Here is an 18,419-nt window from a genome sequence, read left to right as displayed (position 1 = left end):
ACATTTCAGTCTCCTGCAAATTTGAAACTAAAGTTTCAAAGTTATTTGGGGATGTGTTCAAGCACCCCGTCTACCAACTTAATTAGTTCTTCATAAAAACTATTAGTGGTATCCATCCTTGCTACACCTTCAGTGGTGTGATCAGGTCATGGGAGCACATGAGTAGTGAGCTTGTTTTGCTTTCTTTATATAGATTTGTAATTAAACAAGGAGGATATAATACAAGAGCTTTCATGTCAGGAAAATAGATGGGTTTTAGTCACAGCTGATATGGCTATGAATCAGTCCACGTGTTCTTTAATAATGCTTTTGAGCTTTGTTGTGTTCATTCCATGTTCAGTGAGGAAATGCTGCTTGCCTTGGGACTCCTGTTTGAGAGAATGTTGGATGTCTTGGATCAAATCAGTGGGATATCACTTTTCCTTTTAATGTAGTGACAGTATAGGGAATTTAGAGCATGGTATGTTCTGAGTGACTCACATAGAAAGATGAGGGGGTTTGTACTGGATCGTGGCATTTGCAAGCAAAGTGTGTTGCTTCCTGCTCTGTATTAGACCTTATGCTCTGTGGAGTAGCCTCCATCTTGTGTTAATTTCATTTGAGTATTTTAGAGAAATTATTAACACTTGTTGGCTTGACATCTCTTTGATATTGTAGCAGTATGTCCTGTAATAGACTGTTTGGAAGCACGTCCTGGTATTTTGGCATTGCTCCCGTCACCGGCGGCATAGGTGTGGGAGTTATTTATGGCTGTTAAAAGGTACTTCCTTACAATTACACGTAATGTACTTGCTTAGTGACTGGCATCAGCGAGTATAGTTTGTTTAGGCAGTAACTCTTCAGGCTCAAGTAGCAGACTGGGCATGGAGATCCTCAGCTGATCCCTGCTGAGTATCGGATGGGTGTTGCAACATTGTCCAACTCGCAACTCCTTTTAGGTTTTCTGCCTAATCTCCATTGGCCCCTTCTGGAGGAGATGTGTTCAGTGAGGTGATTCAGAGAGCCTGACAGGCTTCTGTGCTGAGTTGTGCCTCAGTTGAGTGTGTCCATCTCTGCCAGATGCAGAAGGAGCCAGGGCAGCCTGTCTGGGCACAGTGGCAAAATTATGCTTCTCAGTGATAGCAGTCATCGTCCCACTTTGGTTGTCCCACCACAACAGAAGCAGTTTGCAAGGATTTGGGAAGGAGAAGCAGCTTTGTTCAAGCCTTCTCTGCAAGAAAGTATTGCAATACTATAAGAACTACTTCTCTATTTCTTATTTTACAGACTGTTTTCTGATTATATTATTAATTTAATGTAGAAAGTTTGAGGTGTTCACGTATCAGAGTAAAGAGTAAGCATTCTTTCATTGCTTGTGCAGGACAAAATAGGATTTTACACGTGATGCTTGGTGAGCTCCCCCAGTCCTATGTAACCGTTCAGTTTAAGAATTTAGGCTGATATATGCCAGATTTGTGGCTATCTTTCCTTTAGAATAGGCACTTTCTTAATGCACTTACATCACAGTCACAGCTTTCATAGTTGCAGTCCCACACGGATGGGTATGGGCTGCATTTCTTATATCATACAGAAGTTACCTAACCCTGGGGGGCAGGGTACTGTTGTCTGTAAAGGCTGAGTGAAATATCCAGCCTGAAGGACTTTGGAAATCTACTTTAAAGTTACATTTTTTTCCTGACAAACTTCATTCTGCAGAGTGCTTTGTCTTCCACCTTGTCGTTCTGCAGTGCTACTTTTTTTTTTCTTTGAGAAATCCAAGTATTTGTTGTTTTCATCTGAGCAGTTGGAAGAAGTTGAGCGTATTGTATTTTGCAGAGGTTTTGTATCAATCAAACTTCTGCTTTTAGCAGAAAATGAAGTTGGCTTCATTTGCTGAGTGCTTGCTTTCCAGAAAGCCATTGATTTTCAGTAATGTTTTTCACACCTTTTAATTTCTTCTGAAGTGACGAACAAGTCAATATTCTCATTATTTGTACCCAGGCTGGATGTGATACTGACTCACCTGCAGATGTTTGTGACAGTGGTACCTTTTCCCATAATAATCATTAATGGAATAAATTAAGATTTATTAAAACTCAGTATAACTGTGTTTACATTTAGAAAAAATTAGCCACACCAGTTAAGTGAAAGCATTTGTATGGTGAAAATTAGAATATGATTGCAGGCTTCAGGGTTTATACCGTAAAGATAGAAGTCGGGCAGTGTAACACCTTTCCATTGGTAAGGACACATGAAAGATGAAAATCAGTGCTGAGATCGTGCTGTGAGTGCTCTCTGTGATACCTTCATCAAGGGCTCCAAAAGACATCCCTCGGGGTCCCTATTTATAGTGTTTGAATTGGATATCTTTGTAGTAGTGTACAGCACATTCCAGTAATTTTCCACTGCAGCCATAATGCACCTTTCTAAACAGCATTTTCCCTGCTGCAGAGCAGATCTCATAGTTAATGTTTGCATATTTATAATATTGCTCTTGATATCACGGAAGCTGTCCTGGAATGTGCTGCTAAATGCTGCTGCCTGTGGAGCTTGAAACCTTTGTGCTCACTTGGAATATGAATACAGCTTTACAATTGATGGCCTTAGTTCTTCCCAAAGAGAACTGAAACATTCTTCATCTTCCACCCATGATAGTGGTCCAGCAGCCCTGTTTCATTTGTTAATGTGCTTACTGACATCCTTCAGCACTGTTATCCTTTGCCCTCCTAGTTGCAGATTTTTTATTTCCTTGATATCTTTCTCAGAGATTAAGCATTAAATCCTTGAAAAGCTGTTAGATGATTCCATGTGTTTGTGTCTCTGATTGCTATGTAAGCTATTTGCATCAGTGTATTTTGGAAATTTGGTGAGTGAGCAATCTACAAATGACACTGCGGGAGTTAACTAACTACCAAAAGGTGACTTTAATTCTTTTCCAATCCTTTGTTGTCTTTACTCTGTCTGCACAGGAGCGTGGTCTGCTGCAGCTTCAAGAAGGAGCATCCTCATACAGCTTTAGGTCGGTGCTGTGTACCATGCTGTTGCTTTGCTATCATACTTTCATGACCTTTGTGTTAGGTAAGATTGCTTATAATATCTCTTGGATTTGATGAGTTCTTGTGGGAGATGGGGGGGAAAAAGATGATTTCATCACCTATATGTTGGTGTAATGTTTGTTCATAATCAGATTAAATGTGCATTGTTTGTGGGTGGCTTTACAATAGTGATTGTACCTGAAGAGAGTATCTTAATCTTCAAGATGGAGGTTTGTTTAATGCATAAGATGGGAGAAAATGGGGGATAAGAAAAGAAGTCAGGAGAGCTAAATTTGTCTTTTGTGGAAGTTTGGAATTTGGGAGATCACAATCGGAACTATAACTGAATAATCCTAAATACTTTGATCATGTTTATATATCGTCTTTGTCTTTTTTGGGAGATGGTAACTTCTAACTGAGAGAGCACACTTCCCAGTTAGCTACTGTTAGAAGTTTTTCGAAATGTATTGGTCTACACACTTTCAATTCATTAAGCACAGTGTTGTTTGGATCTTCCTGCTTGCTGGCTTAGTGAAACACTGACCTGTATTCACACCTGATTTATGAGATAGAGGAACTTCTGTGTTGGCCAGATGAAGATGGCTATCAGTACCTTGCTTTCCTGTTTTGTCTTGTTGGGTTTTTTTCTACTTATTATTTTTTATCACTTGCATTTTTATGCACTCTAGGGACAGGAAAAGGAAATGTTGAGGAGGCAGAAAGGCTACTTAAACCTTACTTGGCTCGCTATCCAAAGGTAAACTGAATCATAATTCAGATTGGTGTGATTGCTTGATGTTTCCCTGCCAAATAGCTAAGATACAGACTGTATAGTCAGCTTGAAAACTGTTAAAGAATACTTGTATTTTTATTATTATTTATTACAGGGAGCCATATTCCTGTTTTTTGCAGGCAGGATAGAAACACTGAAGGGTAATATTGATGCGGTAAGTAATAAGTAATCCATTTGCTCTTGAGAAAATAAGCCTCAAAAGCTTCAGAAAAACTGCTCCAAGAACAGTGTTTCCTTCTTGTTTTATGTTTCCTGTAGCTTTGGCCTGTATGAATTTATAGTTCATAAATTACAAGTCAGAATTTTGAGAACTATTTTGACCAGCTTGTTGGACCAGCTTTTGTCACTACCCTTGATTGTGGTGATAACCTCATCTACAAATATCAGTGACACAGTTTCCTCATTATCCTTCATATCCTGAAGCAAGTCATGCCTTTAGTAACATCTCATGATAATATTTTGCCTTCTGCCTGAATGGGGACTCAGTCATACAAAGCTTGGAAGAGTTAATGCTTGGAGAATGCATGTCCAGAATATTCCAAGGCTGAGTATCAGCTGATTGCAGTGCTATTGCTCCTTTGGAGCTATGACAGTAAATGTTAGCTGCACATCTGTCCTCTGATTTTACTTTCCCAATTTCCGTAGGGACTAACATTCATTTTGCCCGTATGTAGGGCTGACTATATAATCCAAGAATGGGAAGCTCTGTGCCAGGGATAAATTTGCTAAACCCAGGTTGACTGTGGAGTCAAGGATCTCTTACATGAAGCCATCAGATATGATCTTGGGGAATGCTGGGTTGTTTTTAATTAGAAAGTTGCAGGAGCAACTATGAAAGCAGATCATGGCAAGCCAGGTTCTATTACATACACATGTGATTAAGGCAGTATCTGGAAATCTCTCTGTTCAGGCAGTTAATAGGTATGAAGAGTGCTGTGAGGCTCAGCAATACTGGAAGCAGTTTCATCACATGTGTTACTGGGAGCTCATGTGGTGCTTCACCTACAAGCGCCAGTGGAAGATGGCCTTCTTTTATGCAGATCTGCTAAGCAAAGAAAACACCTGGTCAAAGGTAAGTTAAGCAGAACGAGGACAAAGTGTTGAGTGGCACACGTAAGGCCCTGTAGTATCCACTAACTCTTAATCAGATAGAGCTGGCTTTCTGTAGCTTTGAGCTGGCTGAAAACTGTAAAACATGTTCTGATTTATTGTGGCTTATAAAGCAAAGTGAAGTGTGAGCATTCAAACCAGTGCAGATTGTGGGCAAACAAAAATCTTTTGGGCCCCATTTGTAGATGAACAACCTGCTAAAGATGTTCTGCTGTGTATTGACTGTTCGTTTCGTCAGCACACAGCAGTTAGTGGCAAGCTGCCATTTCTCTCATTGCTTTATGGATATAAGTTCTGTTGGTGATAAGTGAGGCTCACCATGATGGTGCCTTTCTGATAATAAGTGTGATCAGAAGATGTGCTGTGCCGTGTGCACGTGAAAAGAAGAACTTCTCAGGTTCAGAATCCTAATAGCTTTTCCTCACCCTTCACCTGAGCCTTGGGGAAATCTGTCAGAAGAGTTTTAATTCTGGTAGATGGGTGCTGAGGTTAACTGAAGTTCACTGGTTTGTTTCTCTTCAGTGTGATCATGCTGTGTGTATGGGAGGCATATCACTGTTTTGTTTTTTCTACTACATACATTGCATGTATTGACCAAATACAGCCACATGTGAGCTGGGGTTTGAACAGCCAGATGAGGGCAGCTCACACAGTGCTCCCAGCTGGGTAAAATCTGCAGCAAGGACTCCTTTTGCCCCTGGGAATTCCAGCAGTGCTCTGAGCCAGATGCATTGGCCTGAATAGCTCCCACAGTTCTGTTCCTTAGTAGAGGAGCAACACTTGACCAGAAGCTCAGATATCCTGAAACACTGCATGATTAATATTAATGTGTGTCCTTTTAAACTGTGTATAGATTTTGGTTGTATATTGCAGGGGCCTTAGGGTAGCAGAGAAAGTGCTCCTGTTAATAGGAGCAAAATATTAAATACATGAACGAAGTGAATGATGGTCATGTAAATGGACTCTTAGATCCTGATGTAAATAAATAGTTCAAGATTTCCTAAAAACTCCTGAATCTAATGGTTAATTAAATCTCCACAAAGCAGTACTCAAAACTCACAGCAGTTATTCTGTGCCATTCCATATGCTGTAACATCCTGTGTGCTGCTTTGCCTTCTTCAGTTGCTCAGAAATCTCTGTGAAATCATACATTTCATAATCTGAAACAATGGAATAACTTAAAAACTACTGTGCTTTTTCTAGAACTTTAATACTTGAGATATGACACAAAGTTGTGACTGACACACAGAATACATGTTTTCTGTTGGTTTTTTCCTCTAAGTGTGACATTTTCTTAAGTTTTCTAGTGTGTATTTTTGAGAGTAATAAAATAATGTACACATGATACAAAATAATTTACAGCATGATATTCAGTTGTACACTTGTTCATGGAATGCAAACATAAACTGATATGAAGAAAACAAAGACATGCGTAATTAGCAAAAAAAATGTTACTCTGCTTTCTAAAATACTTATCTCCTGCTTAAAATTTTTAAGATTACTTCTGTTTGTGAGCAAAAGCAGCACCTTCTTCCTCTTCGTTGCTGTTTTGTTCTGTGTATCAATAGTGGTGATTGCTGTAGGTTCATTTTCCTGTACAGATATCCTTGATTGCATTTGCAGGCTACCTATATTTACATGAAAGCTGCTTATCTCAGCATGTTCGGGCCAGATGACTGCAGTCCTTTTGGAGACAACGAAGTTGAATTATTTAGGTAAAATTCACTAACTACCAATTGCAAGAGTTTTGTATCAAATCCCAGTGTTTGGGGAAGGGAGGCAAAATTATTCATAATGCAGTTTGGAAGATCTGCACAAAGAACTTTGGAATTGGTAAGAAATTGCAGAATGAAACTTTACCTTCAGACTGAAGGAGACCTTGAAATGGAGGCAGCAGATTTCTGCTGGCCTGGGAGTGCTTTAGAGACAGGATGTTACTTTTATCAGCCATGCAGTGGCTGCTGTATTTGCATGTAGCATTCACATTCTTTCCAGTTGTTTCCTTAATCAAAGTGGCATGTAAGATCAGAAAGTCTTCAACGGATTATGCTACAAGGTGGATGCCTTCTGTAGCAGTTAATGGAGACAATTTGATTTGGGGATTTTGAGTCTGAGAGAAATATGAACCGGTATCCACTTGCATATGTAACTTTCATTATTGACACAGGATCCTAACCTAATTGTAATGAGCAAGCACAAAAAAGCCTGACTGTTGCTGGGCCAAACAAAACCAACTACTTTGTTTTTGGAGTCTATTTCTGTAAAATTTAAATAACACTCATGCTCACAATATATTGATTCTTCTCAGATGTTCCATATTGTAAATAATCATTACAGGCAGATTTCATTGGTTTTCACTGGGATCCATTGCAAAGGGAATCAGTTTTGGTCTTTGGGAAAGCAAGAGCCAGCTTGCCTCTTTCTCACTCTGTGTCCCTTTAAAGTTAGGCACATTGTCATCTAATTCTTTTGGATGGGGAAGAGTTCCTTTCTCTGCTTGATTGAAATGGAAGCCCAAAGAGATATATGCATGCCCTGCATAAATAGCTTTTGTGAATATGTATTGCTCTGCTTCCCCAGAGATAACAATAGCTCAGTATGTAACATCTTTTCAAAGTTCTTTGACTTTTTTTTTTTTTTACATTTATTTATTTTTAAATATGGATGCCATTACCCCAGATGTTCCTGAAGGAAAAATCCCTTACATTTCCTTTTAAACTTTCAGAATTGTTCCCAGCTTGAAACTGAAAATCGCAGGGAAATCACTGCCTACAGAAAAGTTTGCCATTCGGAAAGCTAGACGGTATCTTTCTTCAAACCCCGTTCCTTTACCTGTTCCACCTTTGGTAAGCTAGAAACCTTTCCTCCCCTCGCTCGTATTTAGGCTTTTATTTTTTTAATGGAAGGAAAACCAGGGTAATAGGAATAGTATCTTTCCATGTTTCTAAGGTAAAACCTCTGCAGGAGGCTGGAATGTTCCCAAAACAAAGCCAAATGAATGCAAGGAATGCTGTAAAACTGGGGCAGGCAGCAGCCACAAGGAACTGAGCCAGTTGTTTGTGACACGTAAATGTGTTGCATGTGTAACTCATTATTCCAGCTATAGACTAACATGCTCCTAACAGCTTTCTTTTAATTACCTTTTGAGGAACTTTGCCCTGGGTTTCTTCTGTCACGTGTCATTTACTGACACTATTAAAAGAAGTCTAAGTGAGGAAAAAATGAAGAAAACAATGCAAGGACTGGGCACTCCATGTAAGCATCTACTTATGTGCCCCTGAGCGTTTGCACTGTGGTGCCTCCAGAGCACCTCGGTGATGGGATGAAGCATGGACATGTGTCCATATTGGCTCCAGAGAGCTGCTCTGCATTGTTAGTTGTTTATGGTGGTGGTTTCTTTGGTGTTTTTTGTAGTGTTGCCCAGTTCCCTTTGGCCAGGTAGGATCAGCTGCATAAGGCTCCACCCATTGCCTGGTTCACACGGTGCTTATAAAATCTCTCTGTAAATAGCAAATAAAAGAACATAAAAGAGCATAAAAAGAACAGAAAAGATTTGCCAAGTGCTGAGGAGTTGGCATTTTCAGTGCTGTGTGCTGCTTTATTTGAGAAACAGATGAATAATTAGTAAATAGTCTTTAAGAGAATGTCTGAGCAGGGAGAGCCTGTTGGAGATACCAGTGAGTAATCATTTCTCAGCCCACCAGCTGGATATGTGACACAGTGCTTCCTGAAGAAATACAGTCTCCTGGAGATAAGTTACAGCATAATGTGGGTATTCACTAGAGGCCGCTTTCCACCAAGTCATAAGACTTAAGATGAGAGAAAATAAATAGGTGACATTCATTTCTCTCTCAGGTTTCAGAGACCGTAGAGAATGAAGAACTGTATGCACCTGGGGTTTGTTTGGGCTGTTCTAATGGGATTTTAGCAAAACAGTTCTGTCCTAAAGGCTTTCCTTGGGTGTCCTTGTGGGAACACAGCAGTCTTTGTTTCTGCTGCAGTTGCATATCTGATGCAGCAGATGTCACAGCTGAACAGTTAAAGATATGCTGAGGTTGTGGAATAGGGTGCAGAATCCCATTTCTAGAATTTTTCTTTACGTTGTGAAGGGACTTGCTAAAGCAGAAAGGTCTTAACCTCAGTTATTTAGTCTAGAAGAAGTATAGCTTGAGTAGTTCTGCAATATTCCTTGGTATTGAGTACAATCAATGGCTCTTTAGTTGTTTTCCAGTACTGGTCTGCTCTGAAAACCAGGAGAATGTTTGCAATGGCAGTATGTTATAACAAACTGAGATTTTGGTTATGGAATCTGTAACTTTTTCATAATACAGAGATAACAGAAATAACTGATAGTTGTTTTTAGCCAGTGATATCATTAACAATGCAGTCTTCTCTCCCTGATCCTAGGAGATGATGTATATCTGGAATGGCTATGCCGTAATTGGACAATGTCCCAATTTAACAGAAGGCATGTTAGAGACTTTAATTGAAGCAGAAGAAGCATTGGCAAGAAGTTCAGGTAATCAGTGATACAGTTTAATCAGGTATTTTACACTGCAATAGCTAAAGATATTATCTGTGAATAAAGAGAGACACTTGTTAGTGAAGTTAATCTGATCGCATGAGGAAGGCAGATTATGAAACCATGAACTGTTAATGCAGGCAGGAGTAAATTTCCTCTTTTGTCATAGATCGTACTAGCACTGTCACTGGTAGTACTAGCAAGCTATTTTCCATCCACAGATGTATATTAGGAATAGTTCATGACATATTGAAGGACTGTTTATTTTGCTAGATCAAAATCAGTGTGTGAACTGACTTGATTACTTAGATCATTAAGGTTTTTTATTCTTAGATACAGTATTTCAGTTTTGAAAGATAAATAGAAAGAGATGAGTGTCTGCCTTTGGTTCCAAAAGTGCAGTCAGCTTACAGCATGACCTTGGAGGGCTGAATGTTATTCGTGTGTCAGAAGCTGGGACATGAGGGATGGGCTCCCTTTGCACAATAAAGGAACATAAGAAAGGAGATAATACTGAACTGCAGTGCTACTACATCTTTTGTCACTCAGTTAGTTACCGATTTATTTCTTGCCAGTATTTCCCAGCACCTATGGAATTGCAGCCACAGCTTTTCTCATAGTTTCCCCTTAGATAAATATTTGATCTTATGTATTTCCTGTAAAAGGATTTGGCCCACCTTTACAATGGAATATGTGTTAAGTCACTGCATTGCAGTGTTTTCTAGGACCTTGGTGCATTGTTACACAAGTACTCTTTCAGAAAGAGTTGCTTGACAGAATGGCTAAAGCTTTCTCCTTAATTATTTGAGGACAGAAAAATATTTCCCATGAAAGTGACATCTTATTAAAAGCAATTTGTCTGTCTCACCTCATCACACAGTTTGCAACATTATTTGGAATAAGTGAGTAATTTCTTCTTTCCTAACTGGTAAATAGTGAGTACAGCTGACTTTGCAGGGATCTGTGGAGGCTGATTGACATCTGTAAAATGCTATGAGGACATATAATTGAAAAGGGTGAAATATTGAAAACGTATCAACAATGTGAAGTGTTACTTGTTACAAGTAATGATCAGCTGTTTCCAGGCATCATGCTTCTCTTGAGCTTTCCTGATGGTGTTTGAGGCTAAACTACAGCCTTTTCGAATATTTCCTTTCTTATTTCTGGATTCCTAATTCAAGAATCTACCACTGTGAAATCTTCAACTTGCAAATGTGCTCATGACAGTATTACATGGATAAGATGTGAAAATAATTCTGTTAGTGGAAATTCAGATCTGCGTTTCCAGGTGTTGTATGCAGTTGAGTCTAGGATCAGTCCCTAAATGTTTTTTTAATGCAACTGGGGGCAGTTTGAAGGCTGTATTATAAGTAGAGGAGATGTGAACATAGAATCATTAAGGATGGCGTATTCTCAAGGGGTGCAACAATTCCATGCAGAATGTGTCAGGATTTTGTCAACTGGGGTGACAGAGGAAGAACTGGATAAAGGACCACTGTAATAGAAACAGGGTGAAATTCAGCACAAGATGCAGTGCCATTACTCAAATTTCTTGTTAGCTGATATTTCGTTATACAAGTTGGTGATAGCATGAAACTACCCTGAATGAACTTAATGGGTCAGTTAGTTTCTTCTGTCCTGCGTTCCAATAAATAGATTTTATAATACTTTCCTACGTACAGGAAAACTTTTCCACAAGTCTGTCTGCACTGCTCTAAAATGTTTTCTAAAATATGTCATTTACTTCATCTTGCAGCTACAGAATTGCTAGCAGATGACCAGTGTGTGATAAAACTGCTAAAGGGTTTATGCCTGAAGCATTTGGGCAAAATCTCAGAGGCAGAAGGCCATTTTAATTACATCTACTTAAAGTAAGTTGTCTACCTGGCATGCTCTTGAATTTCTCAGTACCTGCTCATTTCAAGTAAGAGCAGGCGCAACCTTGATGTGAATAGAGAGGACAACAGAATCTTTAGTATTTATTTCACTTGTTTCAATATCCAAGGGCTCACAGTTTTAATTGCCAGTGATGTTAGCCATGTAAGGAGGAAGAATTGCAATTCTGCACTTCTTACTGATACTTTCTTCTCTTTGGGAACTACACACACATACAATTTTTGTGACACTGCTGTTTTTTCCTCCCTTTCCTCTTAGCAGTCAGAAAGAAGTTATGCCTAAAGAACCAAACAGTCTCCAGAGATGATTGGCAACGTGATTGTATTTGGAACCCCTGTATATTGTGAATGGGATCTCTTTTTCTCAGTTCACACAGTGCTTATAATATTACCACCTTTTTAAAAATTTCCCCTATAATAAATGCCAATAATTTTTAACCCCAGGAAATAACACATTGTGTATGATGGTTATGGTAAAGTACACCATTTAATAACCCAGAAGGTAGCATTGGACAGAGAACACAACAAATGTTGTAATAAAGATTGATTGCTCCTCCTGAACTTAGCTAATCTCCTATTTATTTTCGCTTGGAGCTGTTAAGTGAGTGAAACAATAACTCATTTCAAGATCTTGAGGCTGTTTCTTTTCCTATGCAGTGAGAAGAAGATAAAATACGACCATTATCTAATTCCAAATGCCTTGCTGGAGCTTGCATTGCTGTATCTGGACCAGGACAGGAGAGAAGAAGCAATAAAACTACTAGAAAGAGCAAAGTAAGCAAGTTAAAAGCCTGTTCTGGTGGGTCAGTATGGTGTGTTACTGATGAGTAGGAAGCAGAAACATTAATACTATAGAAACTTTTGTTTATTCAGTGGAAGCACACATGCCCTAGGTTTGGCTGGGACCTTCTCAGGTAGTAGACAGTATCTGATAGCTCAGTCTGTGAGTTACCCATCCATTCTGATAAGAGCAAAAATAATTTTGAGGATGTTAATATGAGTGTTAAGGACTTCCATAAGAAATAATCTATGTGTAACAAGGTGTAATTTTCTTTGTAATCTGTTTACTTATTCATACAAAATGTATTAAATGAAATCACAGCTCTATGTTAAGACTGAAAAACTATTCAGATTGGTGGCTAACAGTGCTGGGCTTTTTCCTGGATGAAATACATTTAAGAAAATGTTTCAGTGTGCATTTAGTATCTTTGCATTTTCATCTTCACGAGGCAGCTGGAACACCTGCTGTTGGCACCTTTGTCGTGGTTGATTTTTCTATCGAAGCAGGTTTATCAGGAATTGTTGGACTTGATCTTGTACGTTCTTGGTTATAAACCTAACGAATCTAGTTTTGCCTCTGTCCCAGTCTTCTATGCTTTACTGAGCCAAAATTGCTATCTGGGGAAAAGAAAGAAAAAGAAAGGAGGAAAAAAAAAAGACATTCCAAACCAAACAACCCTGGTCTCCTTTAGGCATCTTGCAGCAGGGCAGTTCACCTCTCTGCCTGGATGCTGAACGAGTCCAGATGTCTGCACGTTTCCAAGCACAGTCACGCCAGCCACTGCTGCAGGTGTGCAGCTGCAAAGCTGATCTCTGGCCCCATCTTCCAAAAGTCGAGGGAGGTTTTGTGTCGGTCTCTTATCCGAGTCAGTCCACTAAGAGTGGTGAATTAGCCTGCTGAAGGCGATGCCAAAAGTCTGTCAGCACAGAAATTACAATACTGCAATCCTTAATCCCCTGTGCTTGTGAGCCTGGTTCTCTGTAGACTCATGGAAGATAGTAAGGGCAGCAAAAATTCTGTTCGTAAAACGCAATGGAAATTGTTTTAGTCAGTTTCATGTTCCTCAAAATACACCTTGCCTCAAGCCATATTTGAATACAGATTATTCAAATCTTAAAAAGAGGTCCAAAAATTAACATTACAGGGCTTCTCGTTCTGTCCAGTACTGCTGTCAGTTCCCACTCAGCCTTTTTCACCTGGCAGCTCGGGTGGCTCAGGTCACAGTCTTCTCAAGGGAAGAAGTTTGGCTTACAGGAGAGCTCAGCAGATCACAGCTTTTAAAAATTTGTGTGTGAAAAGCTAATACTCAGGCTTGTTGCACTCTGAGAACTCACAGGAACTGTAACAGTAAGAAAAAAAAGAAAGGTCTTGGAATCTCAGACTCTTTGAGGGTGGAAAAGGCCTCCAAGATCACCAAATCCAAACCCAACTCACCCCACCAAGCCCACTGGCCATGTTTCACAGCACCACATCCCCACAGTTCTCCAACACCTCTGGGATGGTGACCCCATGCAGCTGCTAAGTTACTGCCTGTAGCTGCTACATCCCCAATCAGAACATGCACAAATGTTTTATGAGCCCTCAGCTAAAAATGCTGAATGTCTTTCCAGCCACTAGAGGGAGAATGCGTTGTCTGTGGTGGGTTTCAGAATTGCAAAACTGTGTTCACTGTCGGCAGGAGTGGAAATGAGTGCTCTGCTTGTGTGTGACGCTTGATTTGCTTGACCTAAATCTACATGCTGCTGCTGGCTTAAATGTTTCAACTCTAGGAGAAAGAGCAAAATGAGATGATAAGCAGTTTTGGCTTGATCATGCATGGAAATATTTATATTTGTATTACCACAAGCTACAAGCAGCAATATCAGCCTGCTGATGAGAAATACAAGAGGCATTCTTTAATATCTGCGTGACAAAATCTAGCTAATTTTTGGTAGAAACTCCAGAGTGTTTCAGATCAGCATACAGCACAACCCGTTCATTTCCTCTTCTCAGTCAGCCCCTTGAGTGCTGCATGCATAAAATTATAAGTGGGGATGGGATGGGCAAGGAGTGCCTTGTACTTGCTGAGAGGCTGCTGTAGTGGCAGATGCTTGCCTCCACGCTTCATTTGAATTGTGAATTTTGAGCTGGAGTGTTTTTAAGATTATACAGATTTCTGTAAAGATGACAAATATCTGCTAAAAGAAAATTACCCTGCTAATTTTCTTATCCTCTTTGGTATTTGGATTCTGTATCCATCCTGCAAGAGCTGAAATGCTAATTCCTAGTAAGTAGGATCTGCATTTTCTATGTTTTTTTTCCATGAAAATACAGATTCTTCTAATGTGTCTATGGCTCTTCAGGATATGACTTAGCCACAGGAGACAGCAGGCAGGCAGCACTGCTGAGTCGGCTGCTGGATGTTTGTGGGGGGAAGTCCTGCCAGTCTTCCTCTGGGCTGGCAAATTGCTCTTCGAAAGCAGACATGAACTCTCTTGTGTACCCATTTTCCAAGCTTCTAGGGCAGCAAAGTGCCTGGCTTTGTTTCCTACACACAGTCTCATCCGTGATAAGGTGGTGATGGGGCTCTTCCCTCAGGTGAGGAGGGCTTGCGAAGGTCTGTCTGTCCTTAAGAGTGCTTTGTAGGCAGCACAGGGGAAGGTACCACCTCACGATAGGCTTCAGGTCTTCTCCTGAACAACGTGCCTGAGAGTTGCTTCAAAGCTGAGCATCAGCCCATCTCCGTGTCTTTGGAACACACAACTTTTTCTCCCTGCGTGTTAGTTCTAATCCCTTTATTTTATTGTGATTTGGCAAGCAAGTTTTAACTTTTTCAGCTACTTTTAACTTCTAAACTTTTAAAAAACTTTAAAAAAAAAAAAATCTGTTCAAATTTGTCAGTTGTACTTTGGGACGACTAATAAAAAATAATTTCTGAACGTAAGCTAAGTAGATGTTATGTATATTTAATGTTTTCAAATATTTTTATTGAGTAGAACAAATCCAGTTCTTATTAAGCTGTATTTTCTGGTAATTGCCAGACAGTAGAACTACAAATAAAGAACAAAGAGCTGCATTGTCTGGCTAGCAGCACATGCCATGTATTTTACAGTAAGCAACAAAAGAGCTTATGAAGGAAGGCGTTCTGCTGTCTACAGTTGTTTTGCTTAGAGCAGTAATGTAAAGATAACTTGAAAATGTTTAAAAATATATATATATTCATCAGAGTTGATCTGCTTTTGTTTTAGACAAAACTACAAGAATTACTCCATGGAAACGAGAACACATTTCAGAATTCAAGCTGCCCTGCATCAAGCCAAATCCGCCCCAGAAAATGGAATGCACTCCGGAGCCTCGGCGGTGTCGTAACTTTCCCTTCTTTGATGTCCTGCTTGTGGCAGACTTTGGTGCAGACAATTACTGACACTTCAGAATTATTTTTCCTTCTCTTTCAAGTCGGTGAGAAATCAAGTCATTCTAAATTTTAGAGATGATACATAAAACATGAATGTAATAACAGGGCAAAAACTCTCAAACCAACCATAATGCATAAAACATTTGTTTTTCCAACAGTCGCTTTTCAAACACTTACATTTGTGCAGCTCTCCTCTCAATCGTGTGCCTTTTCTTGCTTGTTCACAACATCTGCTAAGCAAGATATAACATCAAGTGCAACAACTGGAAAAACAAACCCTGCACCTTTTGGGGTTCAGGGAATTAATCAGTTAGCTTTATGCACTCATCTGGATTCATACTGCTAGCAGTTGAGAACGAAGCATTGCTTTTTCCAAATATCTGCTTACTTGAAATGGTGTGAGAACAGTGCACAAGAAGCACAGCAAGGAGGAACTCTGAATTCTGGGCATTTTCAGTTATGCATAGAATGTCTTTTCTGTAGCTTTTAGTGGTTACTTTTTTGCTGCTATAAGAAACTTACTGGTGGAAAAAAGCCATGCAAGTTCCTTGATTTCCTTCAGTCTTGTCTTCGTGTCAAGTCTGCTGCTTGTCGTGGCTGAATGATTTGTGGGGGGTCGGGGGTGGAGAAAAAGATGGTGGCAAGATAAAGCTTTACTGCTTTGAAAAGTTAAAGAATGGGAGGACTTTATGAAACAGTTCTGTCATCAGAACAAATGTAATTTAAAGTTTTCATTGTATTTAAAGCACAAATCCTTGAAGGTCACTTAAGAAACAGCAATATTCCACTGGATGCAGAGCAGTGTGCAGTCACTGTGACAGTCACATCCTCCTTACAGTGGTTGTTGATGGGTTTGCCTGCTTGAGATGCCCATGTTTGAAGAGATGCATGGCAATGTTTCGTATGGTAAGGTGCTCAAGTTGGAGCAGGCTCTCCTGACACAGTGCTCTGCCCTTTACAAAAGAGAGCAATTTTCCTTTTTGCTTTTTCTTGATGTTTTTGAGAATCGTGAGGAAGGAGGTGTGCTGAGAACAGAGCAAAGGGCTATAGCTCCGTTCTGATGCTGTCTGCCCTATCAGTGCTGCTTTTCTGCAGAACTGGTGCAGCCAGAGGTAACACATTTTCACAGTACTTAATGTTCTCCAAGCCAGCTCTGTGCTTGTACACCTGTGTTTATTGAGGACACTCTTCTACCTCCCTTTTGAGAGAGATTCTTCCCGGTAACCTGTTCTGATGTGTGGAGATGGGAGGTTTTTTGGTGGCCCTTTTTCTCCAATGGAGATGCTTGTCAGGGAGATTCGTATAGAAGTACCTCATGGTGAATATTCTTGCTAAAGTAATTGTTCTTAGCAAAAGAGAAAATTGACAGTTTATAGCTCTGCTTTTACCTCTCCTAAGGAAATGTCATTGTTTTATAATGCAAATTAATATGCAGGGAGACAGAACCACCTGTTCCTCAACACTGAGAACTTGCATTGTGTTAAAAATAGACACCCTTTATAAAACTCTTCTCCAGTTAAAATTATAGATGAAAAATTCATTTTTTAAAGTGATTTTCTCATATAAATCCAGTTCAGGTAAATATCTCAGATACAACTCAGTATGAACAGTTAATGCTATTTACATATTGCACATCAAAATTTAAGTGTAAAAACTCAGTCATTCTTTGTATAGAATAAAAAAGATTCTTGTTCTATTTCATGCATATAACGCCTCTTCTTCCAGTTGTGTCCTTCTGAAATATTTTGGCAGTCTCAGCATCTTCTGAGCAAGCAATGTCATGAAAATTAGGATCATTTGTACTGTGCAGAAAGTGAACAGTCCTTACGACCTTAGATTCATCTCTCAAGGCCACTGAAATGCCCTTTTGGAATTTTACCACAGCTGAGTTTTGCCCGTGCTCTTCAATGCATCGCACAAAGGACACGCTGTGCACTGCACACTCAGCTCCCCTGATTCTTTGCCACAATGAAAATCCCAAGGTTTTCATAGTCATCTTTGGTTGAGCACAAACGCCATTGGTATCTGGGATTGCCCATCAGGCTGGATAACCTTCCCATTGCTTCTGAAACTGCTGCATTCTTCTGAAGGAGCTCTCCAGAACTGTGTGTTGCTTTATCAGTCTGGAGCAGCAAGTGCAGTGGATTAGGGAAAGCACAGTTGGTGTGAGAAGTTCTCAAACAGCCTGAAGCTGTATTCACCTACAAGAAAATAGTGGATATCACAGTGGTATCACAAGTCAAGGATTTTCAGCGTGGCCCAAGATTCAGCAAATATTCCTTTCAGATGGATAAAGGCTTCATTTGCAGAAGCAATTCTGTGTTCAAAGTCTGTGTACCACTCAGAAATGCTCTGTGTGATAAGCTTTAGCCAAGTGCTGGGTTGAACTCTGAATCCTCGGCAAAGCCGGAGGGGTCAACCAGACAGAAACTTGCTCTCACAGCAGAAAGCAGAAGCTCAGTAGTACTAAGCCAGCAGCACAGGAGCCTGCTTGAATTTGTTACTGATGCACAGTTCTGTTATGGTCTGCAATTAATGCATCATGGATTATTAAAGACTGCCCCATTCTAGCAGTGCTTTTCTTTACACAGCGTTTGAAACTTTGTCTTTTTTAAAACATAGGATTATATCAAGTATTTCCTCCCATTTCACATTGATTTTTGGCATTGCATTCTGTAGTAAGTTCAGTGCCTTAATATTTCTTGTGATCTATGGCCTGGATCCAAGGTAGCTCGAGGATGATGGAGTGACAGCTTGCCTACCTCTGGCCCAACAGAAGCAGCTCCTTTGTGAAACCATGCTTCCCCAGGGGGCAGCTCAGAAAGCAAAAGGCAATCCAGAGAGCTGAAACACAGCACTCTGGGCCTCCTGCTCCACCTGCAAGATGCATTGCTTTGCTTCTGTAGCAAA

The 18,419-nt window shown here is 39.9% G+C and overlaps 1 protein-coding gene across 2 annotated transcripts in view; it reads left to right on the top strand.

Moving 5' to 3' along the window:
* TTC39A (tetratricopeptide repeat domain 39A) overlaps nt 1–17,214 on the top strand; it is a 42,114-nt gene extending 24,900 nt beyond the window's left edge. For both annotated transcript variants that reach the window (XM_042819028.1, XM_042819030.1), the window contains 10 exons: nt 2,949–3,057; nt 3,704–3,771; nt 3,902–3,961; nt 4,718–4,879; nt 6,541–6,632; nt 7,643–7,763; nt 9,325–9,436; nt 11,196–11,310; nt 11,992–12,108; nt 15,343–17,214. In XM_042819028.1, the coding sequence (XP_042674962.1) occupies nt 2,949–3,057; nt 3,704–3,771; nt 3,902–3,961; nt 4,718–4,879; nt 6,541–6,632; nt 7,643–7,763; nt 9,325–9,436; nt 11,196–11,310; nt 11,992–12,108; nt 15,343–15,463 (1,077 nt within the window). In that variant the 3' untranslated portion in view covers nt 15,464–17,214. The remainder of the gene's footprint in view (nt 1–2,948; nt 3,058–3,703; nt 3,772–3,901; nt 3,962–4,717; nt 4,880–6,540; nt 6,633–7,642; nt 7,764–9,324; nt 9,437–11,195; nt 11,311–11,991; nt 12,109–15,342) is intronic.
* Nucleotides 17,215–18,419: the final 1,205 nt, after the last annotated feature.

The sequence above is a fragment of the Centrocercus urophasianus genome, unplaced genomic scaffold (genome assembly GCF_019232065.1).
Source record: "Centrocercus urophasianus isolate 14NV4802_14NV808 unplaced genomic scaffold, USGS_Curo_1.0 seq_18, whole genome shotgun sequence".
NCBI classification, from domain to species: Eukaryota; Metazoa; Chordata; class Aves; order Galliformes; family Phasianidae; genus Centrocercus; species Centrocercus urophasianus.
This window is presented reverse-complemented; position numbering and strand designations above follow the sequence as displayed.